We start from the raw sequence: 25,491 nt of genomic DNA on the forward strand, positions 1-25,491 counted from the left end.
TATGGGTACTTGTCATTCCATTTTTTAACAGTGACTAGATGTGCTAGTTTTTTTGGCTTTGGGGATTTCCTTTGCAACAGACACTCGTTAAGCCGACATATCAAGTAAGGCGCATTCTTGTTCTCCAGTGCTCGATGCATTGACCCTTTTGCGTAGTCTAGTTCAGGAGCCTTTCTTTTCTCTAACATGTAGTCACTCTTACTTCCTCATGAGAGTAGAGCATTACTGAAATATGTGCTCCACGATCCACGTCCACTTCTGACAATCTGTTTTGTGTGTAAGTGATCGCATAGAGAGAAACTGAAAAATAATAATGTTACGTTATTTTCCGCGCTTTTCAAAAAATCAACGAAATCAGTTCCTCCTTAAGAGCGACACTTTTAAAGTTCGTTTTGCAGACACCTGAGTTTTTCTAGTTTGTGAGTGTTCGCCCGTTTATCACGAGTAGTGTTCGGACTGGGATAAGCTATGTGGTTCAGCGGTGTTGCCAACTGTTAATACTCTGCCTTAAAAACTTGTATAAATAGTGGTTTAGAGTTTTAGCTTCACAACCAGCACTTTATGAGGTGAAAATAACGCCTGTTAGCGTCCAGCTTCTCTCCCGCCGCGGATGAACTATCTCCGCGCGTAAACTGTGAGGCTACCTGCAACAACTTGTTCTATGCAGTTCGATGTCTCTTTCAAGAAGAAAGATAGCTCAGGCTCGAAGTGGACGAAATCAACCATAGAATTGTTCAACAGATACTCCTGACTCTCACTGGAAGTAACATGAGCAAACCTGAGGCTCTCTACATCTCAGTAGGTAAATGGATATTTGACTCCTCCACTTCAAGAATTCAATTATGGACTGATGTGTTTATTAAGTGACTAGAAGCAGTACCAAAACTACCTATAACTGCCTGTGGAATTTTAACTTTTCCAGTTTTGTTGATTGTAAAATTCGCAACAGAAAATTTTGTCTTGTCGACACCACAGTCAAATCCAAATCCGCAGCCAAGATCGTGAATGAAGTACAACACATAGGACTTAATGCTCGTTTAGTACTGATACTAATGTACAGTCAGGGCAGAGCTGAACTACTGGGTGGAGAGTGTTGCTATTTACACAAACATCGATTATTCCAGAATACAGCTGTTTATACAAACGCAGAATATTCCCGGAATACACCACTACACACATATATATCGAGAACAAAAACGGTAAATAATAAATAAGTGCTGGTAAATGGAAATGAGCGTTTGGCGTCATTGGCCGGGAAGCCCCTTACGGAACAGGACCGGCCGCATTGGTGCAGCTCTTATTACATTCAACGCCACAATGGGCGACCTGCGCGACGGATGGGGATGAATTGATGATGAAGAAAGCACAGCACCCAGTGCCTGAGCTGAGAAAATCCCCGACGCAGCTGGGAATCGAACCCAAACTGGCGACCCACAACACACTGGCCAGCGACACTAACCACTAAGCCACAGGGTAGGCTCCTCTCATGGAGACGACCAGCGAAGTTCTCATGGGAGCAGACTACGGCACCCTGGATGTAGGTACTGTCAGTGGTCGCCGTATGACAGCGCTGGCGGATTCTTGCGTTCTGGTCGTGTAGTCACATCCTATTCATTATGACCACCATCGGCTGTAGTTCCTCCTGTCAAAGTTTCGCAACCGTCGACTGGGTCTGTCATTTCCTTGAGCCTCCCATCGTCGATCTGCTCCTCGGAACAGTAGTAGGACTTTATACGAAGGATAAGGACGATCTCTCTGTCTTCTTCATGAAGATCTAGTTACTTGATCGTCCCATCTAGTCATCAGCATTCTTCTGTAGCATTTCGAAACCTTCTATTGTGTTCTTGTCTAAACTATGCATCGTCCATATTTCACTGCCGGCCGCGGTGGTCTCGCGGTTCTAGGCGCGCAGTGCGGAACCGCGCGACTGCTACGGTCACAGGTTCGAATCCTGCCTCGGGCATGGATGTGTGTGATGTCCTTAGGTTAGTTAGGTTTAAGTAGTTCTAAGTTCTAGGGGACTGATGACCACAGCTGTTAAGTCCCATAGTGCTCAGAGCCATTAGAACCATTTGAACCATGTTTCACTTCCATACATGGCTACACTCCATATAAATACTTTCAGAAAAGACTCCCTGACACTTAAATCTATACTCGATGTTAACAAATTTCTCTTCTTCAGAAACGCTTTCCTTGCCATTGCCAGTCTACATTTTATATCCTCTCTATTTCGACCATCATCAGTAATTTGCTCCCCAAATAGCAAAACTCATTTACTACTTTAAGCGTCTCATTTCCTAATCTAATACCCTCAGCATCACCCGATTTAATTCTACTACATTCCATTATCCTTGTTTTGCTCTTGTTGATGTTCATCTTATATCCTCCTTTCAAGACACTGTCCATTCCGTTCAGCTGCTCTTCCAGATCCTTTGCTGTCTTTGACAGAATTACTATATCATCGGCGAACCTCTAAGTTTTTGTTTATTTGCCATTGATTTTAATTCCTACTACAAATTTTTCTTTTGTTTCCTTTACTGCTTGCTCAATATACAGATTGAATAATATCGGGGAGAGGCTAAAACCCTGTCTCACTCCCTTCCCAACCACTGCTTCCCTTTCATGCACCTCGGCTTTTAGAACTGGCGTCTGGTTTCCGTAGAAATTGTAAATAGCCTTTCGCTCCATGTATTTTACCCGTGCCACCTTCAGAATTTGAAAGAGAGTATTCCAGTCAACATTGTCAAAAGCTGTCTCTAAGTCTACAAATGCTACAAATGATTAGACAGATTAAAACAAAAAAAATGTACTTGACTGATTGTGCCATATGAAATAAGAAGAAAAAGTTTGAGCATCTTTATATTTGGAAAACTGTGAAATAATACGTGGGTAGCGTTATTTGTCATCAAAAAGTATTTGTATCGGAATATTAGTTAACTAATATTACAACAATTTATGTGCAACATCCGCTGCACAGAATTGTAACGTTTGCCTCAGCAGAAAACTGATAAGTCAGAAGAAGATAACAGAAACATTTGTACGTCAAAAAGAGCTTTCCACAGATTCCAAATTGCGTCTCCACCCTAGATAGTTGTAATTTTCCACCGTTCGCCTTGACGTCGTGATGCAAATAAGCGCGTCATCACTACGTGTTACGTGCTCGAAATCGTTACATGTTTCAGGCGCGGTTTAATTTCAAGGCTCAGTAGTGTATGTGTAACATTACCAAGGGGCAGTGATGCTTTCGTTTTACAATATTAGAGTATTTCGAATTCGGTGAAAGCTGTGGTAAACATAATGAACGATACTATTTTAGCTCCATGAACGAGGGAAGCAACACACCTTTGCAGGGAGTTATGAGCGGCTATGTGAAGTTAATCTGTGTAAAAGATCAACGGGGACACAGTGGTCATTCCTTCAAATGACCCCCACCTTACTCCTCTGTGCATACTTCTCAATTTTGCCTTGACGTCCGACGAAAAATCACAATAACCAATGTTGTTTGTAATTTAATTTCTTCTCTTCCAGTAAGCAGTTTAGCAGTTAATCACCTAAAGTGGAGCTACTATTATATGTACTGTCGAAAAGCCGTTTGCAAAGTGCTATTATCTGACCATGTTTTTGTATGTCTCAGGTTCAGCCCATCGCAGCTAACTGTTCTGATGGGGGACATTGACTTGAAACGCCAGGATGAGCCTTCGCAGCCAGAGCAGTACAAAGTGGTCCAGGTTAAAGCCCATCCCAAGTACGTACACATGATCCTAAGTTTAACAACAATATTGTCACACACTGTCTAACAACTCATGGAACCATATAGTCTACTTCCAGAGCATAATGTTGTTTAGAAATACTGCGTTCTAAACTTAATGCTATTTATTTATTGTATTATTAATGCTTACGGCCAATTTTCTTCAGTTGCTAGTTCAGTGCTGTTTATCTTACAGATAAGAATAACTCATATATCTCGTGATCCTGAATTTCATGGTGCTTAAACAAACATGTTTCAAGTAATTGTTTTGTTAATGTTAAAGTAATCTTCGAAGGAAATTGTTGTGGTGCTATTTTTTGTTATTTTGTTTTGAGTCTCTCAGTCTATATATGTAGTGTTACCTAGCAAGAAGTTATTTCACATGGAGAGCCATAGGGAAAAAAATAAAATATGCTCTACGATCAGAACAACACCAACTTAAGAACGACATTTCCATTGACATGCAGTTTACAGTAAAATGTAGTAATAGGTAAGGAAAAAAGTTGAATACACACACACACACACACAGAGAGACATACATACATCTATCACACCGCCTCACCTCAGACATAATATCCCCACTTCAGTGCAGCCCTGAATGAGCAATATGTCCCATGATGCCACCGATATCCTTTCGCCAGGGGGATGTGCAATGCAATAATGCAGAGCGGTATATTGGACACGCCCACCCAAGAAAGTCATATTATTTTCAGTACCAAAGGTGTGACAGAAGAGTCAATGTGTGTATGTACGAAATAGGAAAGGTAACTCAAAAGTAACTACTTTAGTTATAAGGTAGTCCCAGGACGAATTGTCATTTTCAGGGATACTACGGGATCATTCGATTCAAAAAGCCTTTTAAACGACGGCTCTAAAACGCATACCTTAACAGCTATGAGCAATTATTCAGTAGAAGAGATGAGTTTGACGCTAGTGTAGATGAAGAAGTCCTCATAGCTCTTAGAGTTATGCCCTTTAGAGCCCATGTATACTGGACATTATTTTTGTTGTTTTGGTCTGTACTATCAACTCTGAAAATATGTAAAGCAAAGAGATTACAGTAGAAGAAATTTGTTTCACGGTACCGAAGATAAAGAAGTGCTTTTAGCTCTTGAGACATGAACTTTAGAGCCCATGTTTACTAGACATTTTTGCTTAGAATGATCCTTCCTGTCGTAGCCTTGAATACTGACCATTCCTCATGGGATACTTTTGTATTTTACTTATGACCTATATGAATCATTAGTTAAATGATGTTAAGAAAGATTACATACCTAAACTAAACGACCCAGCACAAAATATTTATTGCAAGCAAGTGATTATAATTTTAATAATTTCCTTTTCCAATCACTGATGATGCCCAGAAGAGCAAGGTGAAATGAGGTTGATTTAAAAACAAAATGCTGTGTAGTTGCAGATGACAACTAGTAGTTTTTCTTATCTACTTTGTAACCAGGATACAATTATTTGAATTTCGTGCCAGAAGCAAATATTGAAACATCAAGTAAAATACACAAAAATTTCATAAACTGACTGAAAATTAATTACACTAAATAAGCCACGTTATGTTAAATTGCCATGTGGAAGGCAGGCTCTATACTGTCATTCGTAAAAACAAATTTTATTCACCTACAAAGGCCACTTACTGAATATTATTTGTCAGTCTGGGACCGTTATTAGGTTGCGTTTAAAGACTAGCTGCGCAGTTCTTCACGCTTTTCTTTATCAGCACGAGAAGATCACAGAAATGCTCCTGTCCCCTCTGGACAACGCCACAAGAACGGCGTTCGAGGAACTCAGAAATGGAGCTTTCCTCCTTTCTTCGCTTCCTGTTTCAATTTTAAAAGGCGTGTTTCAAATGATTGTTATGTAAGTTATTCAGTTCCACTCATGGAAGATAGGAGATCAGACTTTGTCGTCTTGTTGGCGTGGGGTTTATTAGAGATGGAGTTCAAGCTCTGACTCAACAAAGCAAGGAAGGGAAATGACAGAGGTCTCGCTGAGTGATTCATGCCGACGCTCGCCGCAGTGGTTTAGTGAAACTACGTTACGCTTGCAACGGGGTTGGCTGGACGAGTGTTCAGCATTGCACTGCTCGAATCTGAGTCCCAGTTCACTTCAGGATTTCTGCTAAGCTCAGCCTGTAAGGAAAACATCAAGTTCATTTTACACAAGAATTAAATCCTAACTTTTTGTTTGGTTCCTTAGGCAAATCTGCTAGCATACCTGAGTCCCAGACTCTGATGCCGACATTGTTCTTTCCATCTATAGTCCAGGTAAACAGTAACACAGTCAGAGATGATATTTTGATAATTTGTTCTATGGTAGAGGTGCACACTGTGGAAAAAATAGCAATGGGCAGTGAGATCGTGAAGCAAAAATATTTAAACTAAAAGGAATTATCGCAGATACATAACTGCAGGAAGTAAACATAAGATTTAGAAATATCCATACGTTTACTGTCAATTTCTTATTTATACTTAGCAAGAAATCAACACCGCAGAAGATCTGAACACAAATGTTTTAAATTTCTACAAACCATAATCACTTTCTTTCATAGCTCCTTTCCTCTATTTTGAGGAAGCAGTTGACAGCCTTCTGATTGGTTTGTTTGTATTTGCTGCGAATTCCTTTTGTATCAACGTCTTCGTCTCAGTGTAGCATTTTCACTCTACGTCCTCAATTATTTGTTGAATCTATTCTAATTTCTGTCTCCCATTACAATTTTTACCCTCTATAGCTTCCTCTAGCACATGGAAAATATTCCATGATATCGTAAGGTATGTCCTATCATCAGATTAGATTACATTTAGTTTCATTCTAATTGATCCGTAGTGAAGAGGTCCTCCAGGATGTAGAACATGTCAGAAAATCAAATGACAAAATGACAAATATTGACAACTCAAACAAATAAGTTAATGTACCATTCCTGATGTCCCAAGTGGAATGATCGTCATTTTTTTTAATGAACACTATATGAAAGAATCATTTATCGAACACTAATGAACAGAATTTAAAATAAAGTTTTTTTATGTGTAAGTTAATAAGCATGTAAGAAAATGTGTGTTCCTGAATAACGCACATCTTTTTGTACGAGAGTAAGTGACTTCTAGTCCTTGTGAAGATTATTCTTATTTCTAGTACTGATTCCACGAATTGAGCTGTTGGTTCGAAAAAGTGATATATTTTTAATGACAAATTTCACTAAGGAATACACACATTGGGAAGCAGTAGTTAGTATTCCTAGTTCCCTAAACAGGCTTCTGCAGGATGTTCTTGAGTTCACACCGCATATAACTCTTATTGCACGTTTTTGTGCTCGGAAAACTTTAGCTTGGCTTGATGAATTACCCCAAAAAATAATCCCATATTACATTGTGGAATGAGAGTAAGCACAGTATGCCAGCTTTTTCATCTGGTCCCTTCTTCTTTTCAGTGTTCCTTTCTTCGCCGTTTCTGCGTGGAACCTCCTCATTCCTTATCACTCCACGTGGTTTTCAACTTCTTCTGTACCAACGCACTTCAAACGCTTCGATTCTCTTCTTTTCCGATTTTCCTACAGCCCATGATTCGCTATCACAGAATGCTGTGCTTCAAGCGTACATTGTCAGAAATCTCTTCCTTAAATTAAAGCATGCATTGGATACTCGTAGACTTGTTACCTTTCACCCTAAACTTTAGCCCCGCTCTTGAACCATTCTTTCATTTCCATCGCTGCTTCTTCGATGTATAGATTGAACATCAGGAAAGAGAGTGTGCATCCTTCTCTCTCACCCTTTTTAATCCGAACACTTCGTTCTTCGTCTTCGATTCTTACTGTTCCCTCTTTGTTGTTGTACATAATATATACGAACCATCTTTCCCTATAGCTTACTCCTATTTTTGTAAGAATTTCTAAAATCTTGCTTCATTTTACGTTGTCAGACGTTTTCTCTAGCTTGACAAAGCTTATGAACATTCATTGAATTTTCTCAAGTCTTGCTTCAGTTTCTAAACACACCATCTAACAGATCCTAAGTTTTGTTTCTCAGTCCTCTGTATATTATTCCTGTCAACTGTTTCGATGGATGAAATGTTAAGCTGTTTGTGTGACAGTTCTCAGAATTATCTGCCCTTTCCATTTTTGGGAATGTGTGAATGATATTTTCCCGAAAGCCTGATGGTACATCTCAAGTCTAACAGATTCTACACACAATGTGTATGAATAGTCGTTGGATTGCCACTTTCCCCAATGATTTTAGAAATTTCGAAAGAATGTTATCTGGCCATATTTAAGCAAGTCATCCAAAGCTCTGTTAAACTCTGACTCTGTTACTGCCCATCCACGTTTTCCATGTCGACTCATAGCTATTTTTTTCCTCTCAGGTCATCAGACAAGTCCTCCCCCCCCCCCCCCCCCCCCCTCGTGGCTGTCTTCAGTGTACTCTTTCCACCTATCCTGCATCTCACCTGTGTTATCTGTGGAATTTGCATTCTCAACATTGCTGCCCTTGCTTTCACGACCGCTACGGTCGCAGGTTCGAATCCTGCCTCCGGCATGGATGTGTGTGATGTCCTTAGGTTAGTTAGGTTTAAGTAGTTCTAAGTTATTTTATGACCTTAGAAGTTAAGTCCCATAGTGCTCAGAGCCATTTTTGAACCTTGCTTTCAATGTCACCAAAGTTTGTTTTGAGTTTTGTGAATACTGAGGCAGTGCTTCTGACATCATTTTATTTTACGATTTCTTTGCATTTTTCTTGAATCCGTTTTGCTTTGGATTCCCTACGGTTCCTAATTATTTCCTACGTAATTGATTTATATTGCTGTGTTCCAGTCTTCCTCTGAATTTTTTATACGCCCTTCCTTCATCGATCAGTTCAAGTACATCTCTTAGCCAAGGTTTCTTCGTCGTTACCCTATTATACCCATGTCTGTCAGACCCCTGTGATTACCTGTTTTATAAATGTCCATTTCTCTTCAGCTGAACTCCATAGTGTGATATACATTTTCGCAAAATCTACAGCCCTAGAAAATTTCAAATGCATCTCATCATTCTTCAGTACTTCAGTATTCTATTTCTTTTCGCATTGATACTTTAGGACGATTCTCAATGTACTCTTGAGTATTATAAAATTGTGATCTGAGTCTATATCTGCTCCATCTTACAATCCATGATGAGATTTCTGAATCTCTGTCTTACCTTGACGTAATGTAGCCGGAATTACCACCTGTTGTCAGACCTTCTCCTCTTTCGATTTTTGAGCAGTGTATTTGCTATTACTAGTTGAAAAGTAGTGCAGAAATCAGTTAACCTTTCTCTTCTCTAATTCTAACTACCGCCTTACATCTTTTTTCTACATCTTTATGTTATGCTTGTTACGTCGTCATATATACCTGAACTATTGTTTGGATGGAGAGAACAGCTCTATCATGTTCATAATAACTCTGTCCTATTCATGACGAGTCCTACTCCAGTTATACCATTCTCTGATGGTGTTGATAATACCCTATATTCATCTGACTAGAAATCCTTGAATTCGTCCATTTCACTTCACTGACCCTCACAATATCTCAATTCTTCTTCTTCTTAGCCTTTTCCCTTGTCTGTTTGGGGTTGGCGTGGTACTTTGGTTTTGTTAATGTTACGATGCCCTTCATGACTCCACCTCACTTTCCCTGGGACGGAATTTATGTGCGCTATCTGTTGTGTGTAGATTAAAACCCATTTTCAAATTTGAGAACGTTTTCTAAATGTTTGCGTAGCATGTATCTGAGGTGGGATGTGGGTATCTGCCCGGTATTTACGTAGCTGAACGTGGGAAATGGCCTAAGAACCATAACGAGGGTGGCCAGGACAACGGTCCCTATCCTTAATCTGCCAGGTGGTTTTGATCTAGAGCTGATGCGTCTCGCCGTGTCCCAGTAGGAGACACTTAACACGCTCCGTTACCCGCACAGGTCCCTACTACATCTAGAATGTACCTTTGCTTTCCCCTTTCCAGATTTTCTAGCTTCCCTATCGCTTTCAAACTTCTGAAATTTTACACTCCGACACGTAGAATGTTACCCTTTAGTTAGTTGTTCCACCTTTTTGTCATGGTTACCTCCGCCTAGGCAGTCTAGTCTGGGAGATCTGAATGGAGGACTAGCCTTGGATGTTTTGCCAACAGAGAGGTCCTAATGACACTTTTCAGTCACAGGCCGCATTTCCTGTGGATAAGAATTATGTGTCTTTAATGCAGTGGTTTCCACTATCTCCTTCATCCTAATGCCGTTGATCATTGTTGATTCTTCCACCATTTAGTGACAGTTTTCCACCCCAGGGTATGGAGATTGCACTGTACTCTGTGCGTCTTTCCGCCCTCTTTAACAAGACTTTTGGCAAAACGGGGGTGGCTCCTTAAGATGGAAGTCTTCGTCCACCTTTTAAGCAGTGGCCGGAATCAAACCTGGGATCCATGATGTTGAAATACAATCCTGACATGTCAGTTAATGAAGACCAGGCATACTGTGTTTGTTGTGCTACTTTAGTATTTTTAGTTTTTGCTGTATTGAGTTACTGCTGTTGATCTTTTCTCACATGATATACTGCAAACTATGGGTGAAGGGAAAGGCAGTGATTCCATATTTTTAGGTTTCCGAAAAGCATTTGACACGGTACCCCACTGCAAACTGTTAACGAAGGTATTTACACACGGAACAGGCCCACAGATATGTTACTGGCTCGAAGACGTCTTAAGCAATAGAACCCAGTATGTTGTCCTCGACGGCGAGTGTTCATTGGAGACAGGTGTAGCATCAGGAGAGCCCCAGGGACGTGTGATAGGACCGCTGCTATTATCTGGCAGATAGGGTGGGCAGCAACCTGGGGTTGTTCGCTGATGATCCTGTGGTGTACAGGAATGTGTCGAAGACAAGTGACCATAAGTTGATGCAAGATGACTTAGACAAAACTTCTAATTGGGGTGATGGATGGCAGTTGGCTCTTAAGGTAGAGAAATGTAAGTTAATGCGAATGAGTTGCAAAAACAAACCTGTAATGTTCGGATACAGCATTAGTAGTGTCCTACTTGACACAATGATGTCATTTAAAAGTCTGGGCGTAACGTTGAGTTGCGATGTGAAATGGAACAAGCGTGTGAGGATTGTGGTAGGGAAAGCAAATAGTCGACTTCAGTTTACTACGAGAATTTTGGGAAAGAGTGATTCATCTGTAAAGCAGACTGCGTATAGGACGCTAGTGCTGCCTGTTCTTGAGTACTGCTCGTGTCTTTTGGGTCAGCACCAGGTTGTATTCAAGGAAGACTTCCAAGCAATTCAGAAGTGAGCTGCTAGATTTGTTACCGTAGGTTCGATCAGCATGCAAGTGTTACGTGTATGCTTCAGGAGCTCAAGTCGGAATCCATGGAGGGAAGGAGACATTCATTTTGTAGAACACTACTGAGAAAGTTTAGAGAACAGGCATTTTAAGCTGACTGTAGAACGATCCTACTGCCGCCAACATACATTTCGCTTGTTGTTGTTGTGGTCTTCAGTCCAGATACTGGTTTATGCATCTCTCCGTGCTACTCTATCCTGTGCAAACTTCTCCATCTCCCAGTACCTACTGCAACCTACATCCTTCTGAATCTGTTTAGTGTATTCATCTCTTGGTCTCCCTCTACGATTTTTCCCCTTCACGCTGCCCTACAGTACTAAATTGGTGGTCCCTTGATGCCTCAGAACATGTCCAACCAAGCGATCCCTTGTCCTAGTCGGGTTGTGCCACAAATCTCTCTTCTCCCAATTCTATTCGATATCTCCTCAGCAGTTATGTGATCTACCCATCTAATCTTCAGCATTCTTCTGTAGCGCCACATTTCGAAACCTTCTATTCTCTTCTTGTCTAAACTTTTTATCGTCGACGTTTCACTTCTATACATGGCTACACTCCATACAAATAGTTTCAGAAACGACTTCCTGACACTTAAATCTATACTCGATGTTAACAAATTTCTCTTCTCCAGAAACGCTTTCCTTGCCATTGCCAGTCTACATTTTATATCATCTCTGGATGTAGGTACTGTCAGTGGTCGTCCGTATGAGAGCGCTAGTGGGTTCTTGCATTCTCGTCGTGTAGTCACATCCTGTTCATTATGACGACCATCGACTGCAGCCCCTCGTGTCGTAGCTTCGCAACCGTCGAGTGGGTCTGTCGTTTCCTTGAGCCTCCCATCGTCTATCTGCGCCTCGGGACAGTAGTAGGACTTTATGCGAAGGATATGGATGAACTCTCTGTCTTCTTCATGAAGATCTAGTTACGTGATCTACGCATCTAGTCATCAGCATTCTTCTATGGCACCACATTTCGAAAGCTTTTATTCTCTTCCAGTCTAAACTATTTATCGTTCATGTTTCACTTCCATACATGCCTACACTCAATACAAATTCTTTCAAAAAAGAGTTCCTGACACTTAAATCTATACTCGATGTTTACAAATTTCTCTTCTCCAGAAACGCTTTCCTTGTCTTTGCCAGTCTACATTTTATATCCGCTCTACTTCGACCATCACCAGTAATTTTGCTCCCCAAATATCAAAACTCATTTACTACTTTAAGCGTCTCATTTCCTAATATAATTCCCTCAGCATCACCCGTTTTAATTCGACTACATTCCAATTATCCTTGTTTTGCTTTAGTTGACGTTCATCTTATATCCTCCTTTCAAGACACTGTCCATTCCGTTCAACTGCTCTTCCAAGTCCTTTGCTGTCTCTGGCAGAATTACAATGTCATCGGCGAACCTCAAAGTTTTTATTTCTTCTTCGTGGATTTTAATACGTACTCCGAATTTTTCTTTCGCTTAGGGATCACAAAGATAGGATACGAGAAATCAGGACACATATGGAGGCGTACAGATAGTCGTTTTTCCGTCGCTCTGTCTGCGAGTAGAACGACTAGTTGCGGTATAGGGTACCCTCCGCCATGCACCGTACGGTGAATAGCGGACTATGTATTCAGGTGAAGATGTAGATCTTTTCTGTAGGCTTTTCAATCACTGTTTATGTGAGTATGATACCTAGTCTATGAGCTGCCTTGTTGTTATGACATTGTACCATTTGCTTGTTGTTGTGGGCGACTTTTGTTCATGTGTGCTTGTGTGTATTTTTTGTGTTGTGTATATTTATGTTCTGTCTCTCTGTATTTGTGTGTCATCGATGATTTTTTTGTGTGTGTAGTAGGTGTCTCTTTCATTTTTTACTTTTTTTGATTAAGTTTGTCTATAACGTTCGTGTCAAATTCATTCTCTACAGTTATTTGTTTGATTCTCTGTAATTCATTTCTCCAGTTGTCTTCACTGAGCGGATTTTTATTCAGCCTATGCAAGCAGGTATCGGAGACCAGTATGCTTTGTGTGTGATTGAGTGGTTTCAGTTTGTGTATGGCTGTGTGGATGGATGTGTTAGTTAGATGAAACTGGGCGTTTGATCTAGAAGATGTGGTCTACGTAGCGATACTCATAAAGTGCTATATTCTTTGGGTCATACTATAATTTCAAATATTTTGTTCTCATTGTGATTAAGGAAGATTTTGGGTAGAAGCCAGTACTATTGTGAGTAGAAGTGGTTGTCAAATGGGAATTAGATTTGCTCTGTGACTAATTCCAGAATTGTTTTATATTTCTTAAATGTGTGATTTGGGAGTGTTTTTCCATTGTTCTAATTGATGTTTGATGATGTTGATGATTTTTGTGGTGGGCATAGTTACGTATGAGGATGTGATGTCGAATGATGGAAGAGTGACTGCTGTGGGCGTTTGACATTTTCATCTTTTGTATCAGCTCTTCGATGTTGTGTATGCTTCTGTTTGTGTATACATAATGTTTCTGTAAGTGTGTGTGTATTTCTCAGGCTAGGAGCTACGTAGGTGCACCACTGAAATTTACAGTTGGGCTTATCGGTATATCCTGTTAATGGATTTTTGATATGCTGTTAAGTGTGGGTGTCTTAGGATCTTGTGGTTTTAGCTGTCTCATTTTTTGTTTTGTGAATACGTATGAGGTGGTTTTTGAAAGTATCTGTGTATATTTCTGGTATCTTTGTGTTAAGGCATTGGTAGGCTTTAGTACGTTGTCTTATAGAAATTTTAGGCTTTTATTTTTGAATACCTCCTGTTTCTTTATTACCACAATGTTGCCCTTGCCTCCTTTTGTGACAAGAGCCTCATTGTTGCTAATTCTATTCATTATTCTTCTGCATTTTTTTAAATTTTTTGTTACAGTATATTACTTTTGTTTTCCTTCATTATACATCAGTTTTTTTCTACAGTTAGCTCCCTTATCATACATGCACTGAGGTCTGTGTTACTCTTCCTTTCTTGTTGTTTCATTATGTCAGTAGTCAGTGGATTCCTAACATACATCTTCTTTAGTCATATGTTTGAAACAATAGCAAGACCTACACAATACGGGATAGTATATTGGCATCCCTTGTAGTTGGCATGATATGCCTTTCAGATGGAAAACCCAGTCACGTCAAACAACTAGATATTGGCCTAAGGGCAGTCCATCCAAAAACAAAATTTGCTGTAAAAACACAAAATATCAAAGAGTTAAATTTCCTTGACCCCACAAGACAAAGATACAACTACCATCATCAATTTTCCATGTTCTGGAAACTCATCCCCACCAGTAAAAAAGCGCAAACCACACAATCAGCCACAAACAGACTGGTATCCGAAACGTGTTGTACAGACTGAATAAAACCCGTTCAACGAATAAAACTGCAAATATGAACTACAGATAATCAAACAAATAGTTGTGGAGAAAGTATATGGCACAAATCTTACAGACAAACTGAATCAAAAAATAAAATAATAAATGAAAGGAACGCCTAGCACACAAAAACAAACAGATCATTACCAACGTACAAACACAGGCACACATAACATAAAAACACAGAAAATCCACAGAAACACACATGAACAAGAAGCACCCACATAAAATCTAGTAACTGTGGAAAATTACCAAACACAGAAAGCCATAGCTGAAGAAAAAAAATGATCAACGAATACACAGCTCTCTTCACTGTAGCTCTGCCCACAGAGAAGTGTCAGACAGCTCAAACTCGAAAACACACACACACACACACTCACGATCTTCCACACAGAATAAAAACACACGATCTTCCACACAGAATAAAATAATGTTAGTTATAACATTCCTACTCATAAATTTTCGATGTAAATAATTTCCTGCATTAAGTTTTCTATGGTTGCAGATGATGAATTGTGCCAGAAAATAGCTATAACGCAAAATACAGAAAACCATAGTGTGTTGTAACAAGGTATATGTAAAAAAAAATCTGTTTGCTAATTTGTGAATACCTTTCTTAAAAACTGAAAGTTTCTGTACGTACAGATAGTTAAGAGCAGTGTTGTTTAATACAAAGAAAATAAAAAAAAGGCTGTTGATGCTTTAGCTTCAGCGAAACGCACTTGGGTAAAAGAAAAAAAATGCTCAAGGGGCATCTATCCAAAAACAAATGTTCAAAATTGTTGTTCCGAGAGAATTGTGGCAAATGTAGCTACAGGAAACCACAAGAACTGAAACTGTATCAATTAAAGAGTAAATGAGAGTAAATATTTATATTCCTTTGATGAAATAAGCAGATTTGTGAAGACCGGTGCACCAAACGTTAATGTTGTACTCAGTCACCTTCGCAGTTTGTATCAGATACAGTCATATTGCAGGTGGATTAACTACTCGTTGTTGTTGTTGTGGTCTTCAGTCCTGAGACTGGTTTGATGCAGCTCTCCATGCTACTCTATCCTGTGCAAGCTTCTTTACCTCCCAGTACCTACTGCAGCCCACATCCTTCTGAATCTGCCTAGTAACTACTCGTTAGCAAAATCTTTTTATAAAACGGAAAAAGGAAATAGTGTGGACAACTACAAACTAATTTCACTACTTGCAATGTTTTCGAAAGGTTTTTGATAACTCAAGGACAGTAGCTGTCTTCTTTTATGAAGCAAAGACACTTCGTTAAGTGTACTACGCTATAATTTTACATAACTTGGGGCATTACAAGAACTTGTGGAAAAGCTCACCAGTGATTCATTTCACATGAAGTAGAACGTAATTTGCGAGTAGATTTCTATCCTGTTTGTGGTGCAAGTAACGTTAAGCGACGATTGCGTCTTCAAAGATTCGCTTGGTAGAACCCAATGACAGCACACGATTCAAATTCAGATAATTGTACCACACTGGTTTGATTCCAGTCACTTTATTAATAAACTATGTCTCTTTGTCACCAATCATTGGTTTTATAGATAAAGGGAGTCTGACAGCATAGGGGGACGGGACCTAATACTACATTCCTGAGTGCGGGGATGGCTAACATCGATAACCAAAATTTTAGACAAAAACACAGTTCGATAGTAGAGATGTTCCTCAAAACTGAGCTTGGGGAAGGAAGGAGCATGAAGAGGAAACGTGGCTGAAATTTAGTAGAATAATTAACAAAGCACCGAAAACAAGTGTACCTAGTAGAATAGTTCATGATGAGAGAGTCCTTCCTTTGTATGGAGTCTACATAAAGAAAAAGCGATTATTGTGCAATACATATAAAACGAAGTGTAGGGAAACAGATACATAAATGCTTAATTAAACACATTTGGCTGTCAAGAAGGCTGCAGAATCTTATCGAAAGACGTTCCAAAAAAACCAAAGAAATTCTGATCATATGTAAAGGTTCTCCTTGGCTCCAGAGATAGTGTCCAGGCACTTATAGATGACACAGGAAATGAAACTGAGGGTGTTAAAGCAAAGGAAGAAACGATGGGCTACGTTTTAAAATGCAACTTTACAAAGAAAAATACAGGAGTATTCTCCTATCATAATTTACATATCACTGAAAAACTGAGTGATATAGATATTACATAAGGGGCGTCAAGAAACAACTAAATTCTCTAAATTTCAACAAAGCTTAAGGGTTCAATGGGATCTCTATCAGACTCTATAAAACTTGCAGTTGACTTTTGGATTCTCTTTTAACCATCAGATACCCTGAACAAAAACTGTGATGAATAGGCGGAGACAGTAAAAGTCACACCAGACAACAAGATTCTAAGTGTTTGAGGAGATCAAACAGCTAAGGTCGTCATTCTCCGATGTTTCCGTCTGGAACGATAGTCCAAATCGAGTATACTGGGTGCAAGATGTTCGTCCTGACCCAAAATATCCTTGTGAGTCCGTGACCGTGCGATTGTGGCAGGAAGTGAATGCTTCCCACGATAGATGGCCATTTTGCTACCGATCAGAATATCCACGCTATGAGTAATATTACGAGGGCTATTTTATTTTTGAAACTGCAAACGCTTACGAAATTAAAACCACAGTGAAATCTGATGAAGCTTTGCGCCAATGTATTGCACAGTGTCACTAGAGCGAACGTCGGTTGCGTTACTTCGCACTTTTCAGTTCCGAGCGCACAGTAGGCAAATAAAGATGTCTGAAAAAAAAAGAGTCCTCCGACAGGTGTGAAGCGGGTGCTGTCATACGCTGAGTATTTCCGCCTGATTCCATTAATCCCAAACTGCGGCAATATTGCAGGAACTCCCAGCAGCTTTAACAACGGCTCTCCTGCAACGTTTTCAGTGGGAAGTGTTTGATCACGCAGCATACAGCTCGGACATGGCTCCCTCTGATTTTCATCTTGTTGCTCAGAGGAACCGCTGGCAATGATGGCAGCATTCTGGCACGAACAACGAACCGCAGATCAGCCTAGAGAAGTGGCGGAAATTGCAGGGGGCTGCCTTCTATGACGTGGGTATGGTTGGTGTTGGGTTGGGTTGTTTGGGGGAGGAGACCAGACAGCGAGGTCATCGGTCTCATTGGATTAGGGAAGGATGGGGAAGGAAGTCAGCCGTGCCCTTTCAAAGGAACCGTACCGGCATTTGCCTGGATCGATTTAGGAAAACACGGAAAACCTAAATCAGGATGGCCGGACGCGGGATTGAATCGTCGTCCTCCCGAATGCGAGTCCAATGTGCTAGCCACTGCGCCACCTCGCTCGGTCCGTGGGTCTGTGGAAGGAGGTACAACGCTACGACAAACGACTTTGTCGGAGCGGCGACTGTGGAGAGAATTAGGTGTAATGTGTAGCTCAATGTTGCAAATAAAACATTTTTTACTTTGAGAGGGGTTTTCATTTCACGACCGATCTGAGCTTGAAAGAAAAATAGTTCTCTTATGACCACATTTAGTGCAGGAACTATAATCTGCGGTATTAATCTGTTTTTAGCAGGATCAGTATCCTTCATAAATGCCCTCATCCTAAAACATATTCAACACCGTTGAAACACGAAGCGGACCATAAACTCGTACCATGAGGCAGTGATGATCTTTGGAACGTCATCCTAGCTGCTTTGGATTAGGTGGCCGAAAATGAGACTTATTACCTATTTTCCATCTCTTGTAGAATGATTATGATGATGAAAGTTTCAGGCCTTTGTAAAGCACAGAATCGTGAAATGATTCTTATATTTAATTCGTATTTTCTACAGAGTAAATAAATTACCACACTAACCAAAGATTGCCGTGACTGGAATTCGAGCAGAACCTCACTTTCTTACCGCTGTGTCTGAGGAATTACGTATCTTCCTCCAAACTATTAATATTAAATTATCTTTTGGTGTTATATTTGTTGTAGTTTCACTAAACCACTCCATCTGCAGGCCACAAGTGGCCCATCGCGATGATCCTACCGCCGTGTCATCCTCAGTTGAGGATGCGGATGGGAGGGGCGTGTGGTCAGTAAACCACTCTCCCGGTCGTTATGATGGTTTTCTGTCACCGGAGCCGCTACTATTCGGTCGAGTAGCTCCTCAATTGGCATCACGAGGCTAAGTGTACCCCGAAAAATGGCAACAGCACATGGTGGCCCGGATGGTCACCCATCCAAGTCCCGGCCACGCCCGACAGCGCAACTTCGGTGATCTGACAGGAACCAATGTAGCAACTGCGGCAAGGCCGTTGTCCAGATTCACCAAAGATTGACTATTATTTTCCACCCTGTTTTTATGTCAAGCTAATTAATGGCTGCCATTTTTCGTGTTTATAAGTTGTCATAGGGCTGTACTGGAGAGCGGCCTGGTCTTATTGCGCCCTGGCGGTAGGGTCAAATTTCCATTTATCTCAAGTGCGCTCGTTAACAGTAATGATTTCCTGCGTGTGATATTGCGTAGTGTACTTTGACGTGATAGTTCATGTATCTTTAACTTTTATAGTGAACGTTCCTTTATACCTGAGTAGCTTTCTGCCCACAACGGTGAAATCTCATAGTGTCCGCTCAGTTTAGTTTCTTACTTCTTTTATTTTGTGAGTTTCTTGGTTTCTTGTGCATGTGATCTATGCACTCCTGTCACTGCTGATGAATACAATAATGAATTTTGTCTGATGCTACTCTTGTCACTTCGTTAATGAGTTTGTTGTTCGAGCTCTGGAGACAACATTTGGTATACTAGCGACACTTTTTTTTTTTTTTTTAGTGAAGAGAACAATGTGTATTCTTTCTTTTCTTTATGTGTTGTTAGTTAAAGTTGCAACATATATATGGAGAAGAATGGTGATTGGTTGCCATTGTACATCTGTTGGTTGTCACGCCTAGTTAGACGCTTTCTTTACGTCAATTTTTAACAATAGTACTTCCATGGAGTATCAAGGCTTCCCCTTTTACATTTTCCTCACAATGGGCGGTTGTGTCCGAGTCACCTGCTTGCACTATTTCCCCCCTTTTTCGATAGTTTCGACCCGTTGTTCAGTTGCGCGTGAATGCCGTGTCCTCTCGCCAGGTTGCACGACAATTGGCCCACTTGGCTGTAATCCAGTTTGCCTACGCAACGCTTTAATCGAGAAACAACATTTTCAAGTTTCGGATTAGGCCACATCTTGTCATTATGCTATATGTTATTCATCAGGGCTTGTCACTCCATGGCTTACTGCATGTATCGCTCCCTTCAGTAACACCAACTGATATCCTTCTGGTTGACAGGCGGAGCTGCTGCGGAATTACCGAGACTCATGTTTTGTGTCCTCTTTCAAGGTGTAGTCGCACTGCCACGGGCTCGTTCACTCTTGGCACCCTGCAATATTAAACCGTGTGGTACTAGAAGTATTTCGCATGGTGTTCCAGGAGGAATGGTCAGTATTCAGGGATATGACAAGAACAAGCATATAACCAAAAAAATCTTCATATGAACATATGCTCTATTCCGAATGGTTTGCGAAATACACCGCATTTAATATACATTGTTATTTATTTTCTGTGCTATTCAGAACACTGTCGGCTTTACACATGTTCACAGCAAAATAGTTATTAAACATTACAACATGAGTTCTGTAAATTATGAGTTCAAATGGTTCAAATCGCTCTGAGCACTATGGGACTTAACATCTGCGGTCATCAGTCCACTAGAACTTAGAACTACTTAAACCTAACTAACCCAAGGACATCACACACATCCAAGCCCGAGACAGGATTCGAACCTGCGACCGTAGCGGTCGCGCGGTTCCAGACGGAAGCCCCTGGAACCGCTCGGCCACAGCGGCCGGCGAACATTGTCGGCTTTCCACATGTTTACAGCACAATAGTTAGTAAATATTACAACATGGGTTCTATACATTATGAGTTAAAAAGTTTATCGCATGTAATGTTCGCCATGTACGTGTTCGTGGTACACTGATACGTACAAAAGGTCACCGTGTGCTGGTTACAGGATTACTTTGCACCATTTCCACAAAATGTTGCTGTTCCTGCACTGGTCGTTGAACTACGTGTCCAGATGAAAACCGGGAACATGGAAAATATCTGTTTCGCACAATGTACTAAATCTGTTGGTTTTTGCTTCAAATGAGCGTTTCTGTTGTGTCCCTCATTATTGAGCATCCCCCCTGCGAGAGTCTGTAGAACACAAAGGAATATTGATAAGTGCACAAAATTCACAAACTGCATGGATATTTCAACAGCACAAAGAAAATAAGTAACTTATATGTAATACAACACAACTTAATATTTAAATACATTTTACTCGCATATTCTACAGAAAAATGACAAGGTTCTTCACTCTTGTCAGATACACAGACTGATATGTTGAAATCACAATTACGTAAGACTGATGCGCTGATTATAAAGCTGTGACTTCAAAAGGTACATTGTCATATTAAAAATGCTATTGGAAAGACAGTGCACGGGTTGAATTACTGAGTTTTCCAATGTATTTGTGTAAAAAATGCAGTATAAATGTATAAAAGTGTAATGACAATGTTGCTGATGTCAAGAAGAATCTAAAATATTGCACAAGAGACAGTTAGCTGCCAGCGGAGTGCTGTCTGATAAGACCGCAGAAGTGAGCACGTGGAGCTGACGTCTGGACGTTTTCCAGGTTCAACCGCGTGGGCTACTACCACGACATCGCGCTGCTGGAGCTGGAGCGGCCCGTGCGTCGCTCTCGCTACTCCATCCCCATCTGCCTGCCGGACAACGAGCTGCGCGACGAGCCCTTCGTCGGGACCCGGCCCACCGTCGTCGGCTGGGGCAGCACCCACTACGGTACCGCCGCCTGCTCTCACACTCACTACAGCCTGCTAGCCAGTAGCGCTGTACTATACAGTGAAAACGTACCCACCTAATCTTCTCCACACTGTCCATGTATGTAGTCACGATCTGCTCCTGGATATCAGGACTACAGCGAATGGTTGACAGACTGCGACATAGGATATGCACTGCCGAAGAAGCTACACGAGGGGAAGGAAAAAATCTCTGTTTGGGATAAAAATGGCTCTGAACACTATGGGACTTAACTTCTGTTGTCATCAGTCCCCTGGGACTTAGAAAAACTTAAACCTAACTAACCTTTGAACATCACACACATCCATGCCCGAGGCAGGATTCGAACCTGCGACGGTAGCGGTCGCACGGTTCCAGATTGTAGCGCCTAGAACCGCTCGGCCACCCCGGTCAGCTCTGTTGGGGATACATATGGCGCTGATACTAGGGACTGTTTTCTGTTATCTTGCTACCTGTTGCATAATTACGTCAGGCAACTGTCGCTTTAGCTAATGATTAATTTTCTTTATGCTGGTTTTAAAAGTAATGGTACTATGCATATTTCGTTCGAACTGGTAAACTGTTGTACTGTGCAATCGCAAAATCCTTGCTAGTGCTAACCCGTCGAAGTTGCCGGATACCTTTCTGGGGATTGGCTGAAAATAACCTTGATCTTCAATGGACTAGACCTAAAATAGTACAAGAGTGAAACATATTAAGTACGGCTGAAAGTTTATGCAGTATGCACACTTTATGTGGTCGTCAGACAATAAAAAAGAAAGCAAGAAAACTAGATACACAAGGAGAGAGATGGACTGATTTATGTATTATTTCTTGTTTAATTGCGTCCACAGTGCTACAGTATTACAGAAATGACAACATGATCTGTCTGTACTGTAACCTTGTGCTCAAGTTTCACGGCAAGAGTTTAATTTGCGGCGATCGGGCGTGAGTAAGGGATAGTTGGATAGTTAACTGAGACTTTACGCTTCGTTGCCAAATCTAACCATGCTGCCTAAAAAAAAAGCCATTACGAATATTTAAGTTACGAAATTTAAGTCCAAAAAATTTTGCTTCAAAGGATAACAGTGCAAGCCACTTTACGAGGACTCTTTGGAAAATAAGGTTCGATTGGGTGCAAAATGGAAACCACAGTGAAAATATGGTATGCCTGTCGATCGGGTATCTTTGCTCTTTTCAGTTCTGAGCACACAGTGAACACGTAAAGATGCCTAGAACAAGTCTCCCACCAAGTATGAGGGCCTGGTGAGAGATTTCGCCTGATGCCATGAAGACCACGTAATGTAACAATCATACGTTTCCCTGTTCATGACAGTTCTCGGCCGCGCTCTACAGGGGCAATGAAGGTGCTCCTGCAGCGTTTTCGGTGGAAAGTGATCACTCACATTACAGCACGTAATTGGCTCCCCCTGAGTTTCATCTCTGCTCACATGAAGCGCTGATAACATGAAGATAACAGCAGACGACGAGCTATAGACCAGGATAATGAATTGGCGGAAAGCACAGGAGGCTGCCTTGTGTGGCAAGGGTATTGGTAAGTTGGTGCAGCACTATCACAAATATATAGGTCGGAGAGGCTACAATGAACTGTAACGTGAAGCTAACTGTTTCAAACAAAATATTTTTGACTTTCACAGTGGTTTCCATTTTGCGACCAATCGGACCTTCCTTTCCGAATAGCGTTCGTATTCGTTTATTGATTTGGTGAGTCACACACTGCCTAACAATGCCTGGACCCAACAGGTCCCTATTAACTGTTAAATTTATTCCATTTCCTGAGTGAAATTTGCCATTGCAGTATTGTTTTTCCAAATATACTTGCACGCTGCGACAGTTCACGGTGCCTTAAAAATTATTCAAGTAATAATAATACATGTTACAAATGGGCGCTACTGACAGATCCGATGAATTCTGGTGCAATTACGCGCATCCTCCGCGAATAAACCAAATAATTACTCCCTGTTGCTTTACTTCCAGACTCGTATTTCACCACATAACCAAACTGTTCAATTGCACGTGACCGTTCCGCTTGTGACACCAGTAGCACTTGACCGCACTGTTCAGCTTAAAACAAGAAGCAATGTCACTGCTGAAAAAAGGTGCGCTCAGGTCCGTAACTTGCAGAGAACCAACAATGCGTAATGAGTACGATTTACTACTGTACACCATATCGATAGTAGTACATCTTACAATACTCTTTCTCGATTTATTTATTTCACAATAGCGATTTCGGCACGAGTGCTCTTCTGAAATAACCCATGAAGTGAAGAATAGCACATTGTTTACTGCCAAAATGACATCATCCCCACGTATGGCCATGTTCATGTATTTTACAAAATTTCTCGTCGTCTGTTTAAAAGGAGGATCTGACACTCCTTACAATAATTCCTACCGAATTAAAAGTGAATGCTGCACCATTTTGCGTCTATACAGTAGTTACATGTCATACACGGTAGACCCAAAAAATGGTGCAGACCTCACAGTTAATTCGGAAGGAGCTATTATAAGGATTGTCACTTCCTCCTACAGTCGATGAATCTCCTTTATTCTTAAACAGACACTGAACTATATGAATATGGGTGGATACGACAACAACGTGAAAAACATTAAAGAATATGTATTGATGCCATTCACGGAATATTATCACCTAAGAAAGACACACATAAGGCACACATACTGAAATCGCTATTGCAAAATATATAAACCGTGTGACAGTACTGGTGTTACATTTCTGAATCTATCAAATTCGATCACTCATGACTGAAGCAAATGGTTTCTCCTAATCACAAAAATGCCCTGCCCGTCCGGCAGGTTTGGAGAGGGAGGGAGACTAATTGCAAAACTACGTAGATTTTGAAATGTTAATATTAATCACTACCAAAAAATATTTTGAGAAGGCTGAATATAGATTTTAGATAACACTACTGAAACTTACCGGGGCTGTTAGACATGAATAGTGGTCATGCCGATACATTGAGGACAACCATGTTGATACTTCACGTCTAGCGTTGGGTTAACTTTAAGGAAAAACACATGGAAGGTGGACCTACATATTTCGTTACTTGGTGTTTCATGGAATACACTTTATTGCTTAACAACAATATTACAATAACAATTTAAAAAACATTGTTTAAACAACAAAAACGCTCACAATCATTTTCAATACTTGAACAGGCTCATTTCATTAATAACAACTTTAACAATTTTTACCATTAAGAGCAGGGCTTTAAATCAAGGATATACAGTTCCCAGGTACAAGAAGGAAGTCACGCAAGCCAGCTAGGTGTCGCTGCAAGCGGGTTCAACAAGCAATTTTATCAGTAGAATGAATTACAATGACAGGTACTAAATATACTAACAGTTTCCAAGCGTGGATAACACGTTACAAAAGTGAACAACCCCCATCCAAAATGCAGAAAGGATTACTAGTCACACCACTGACTGTGGCTCTTGTAAAGGTCTTAACAACGTACAACCCTTAATAAAAGTGCCTTAAGCCATAAAATACATAATCCCCCAAAGTACAGGCAAAGCTGGGGTGGCATACAATTTAAATGCGACTCCCAACTGGCACACATCAACGGAAATACTGATAGTGACCTTTAATAAAAATACAATTTCCCAAATACAATATAAGTCGGTAAAAATAATTCAAAAGCCAAGATCTTGGCTTTTGAATTATTTCTACAACAGAGTGATCGCCTCATTACGCACTGTGTGTTCACTGCAAAATAAGTTGGTAAGTTGGAAGGACATGCAATTTAAACGTGACTTCCAACTGGTACACACCAGCAGAAATGTTGACAATAACCATTAATAAAAATACAGTTCCCCAAATTACAAGGAAAGTTGGGAGGACAAGCAATTTAAATGTGACTCTCAACTGGTACACACCAGCAGAACGCTGGCAATGACCTTTAATAAATATACAATTGCCCAGAATACTAGATAAGCTGAGAACTGCAGCAGACGGCTATCACAGCCAACAAGGAACTAGGAACAAGCAGTCAAGTCTCACAATGAGGACTGTGGATCATAGGAGAGGTTCAACAGCTCACATTCATAAGTGAAAGGGCTTCAAACTTAACGTGCTCTGTAAGTAGCAACAATGAGTCAAGATATAAACGAGCAGTTAAAGAACAAGTACAGCAAGGAGCA

The 25,491-nt window shown here is 40.6% G+C and overlaps 1 protein-coding gene across 1 annotated transcript in view; it reads left to right on the forward strand.

Moving 5' to 3' along the window:
* The window catches only part of LOC126269465 (proclotting enzyme), a 330,057-nt gene that overhangs the window by 274,159 nt on the left and 30,407 nt on the right, over nucleotides 1–25,491 (forward strand). Inside the window, exons 8-9 of the mRNA XM_049973995.1 lie at nucleotides 3,635–3,745; nucleotides 21,149–21,315. Of these exons, the coding sequence (XP_049829952.1) occupies nucleotides 3,635–3,745; nucleotides 21,149–21,315 (278 nt within the window). The remainder of the gene's footprint in view (nucleotides 1–3,634; nucleotides 3,746–21,148; nucleotides 21,316–25,491) is intronic.

The sequence above is a fragment of the Schistocerca gregaria genome, chromosome 1 (genome assembly GCF_023897955.1).
Source record: "Schistocerca gregaria isolate iqSchGreg1 chromosome 1, iqSchGreg1.2, whole genome shotgun sequence".
NCBI lineage: Eukaryota > Metazoa > Arthropoda > Insecta > Orthoptera > Acrididae > Schistocerca > Schistocerca gregaria.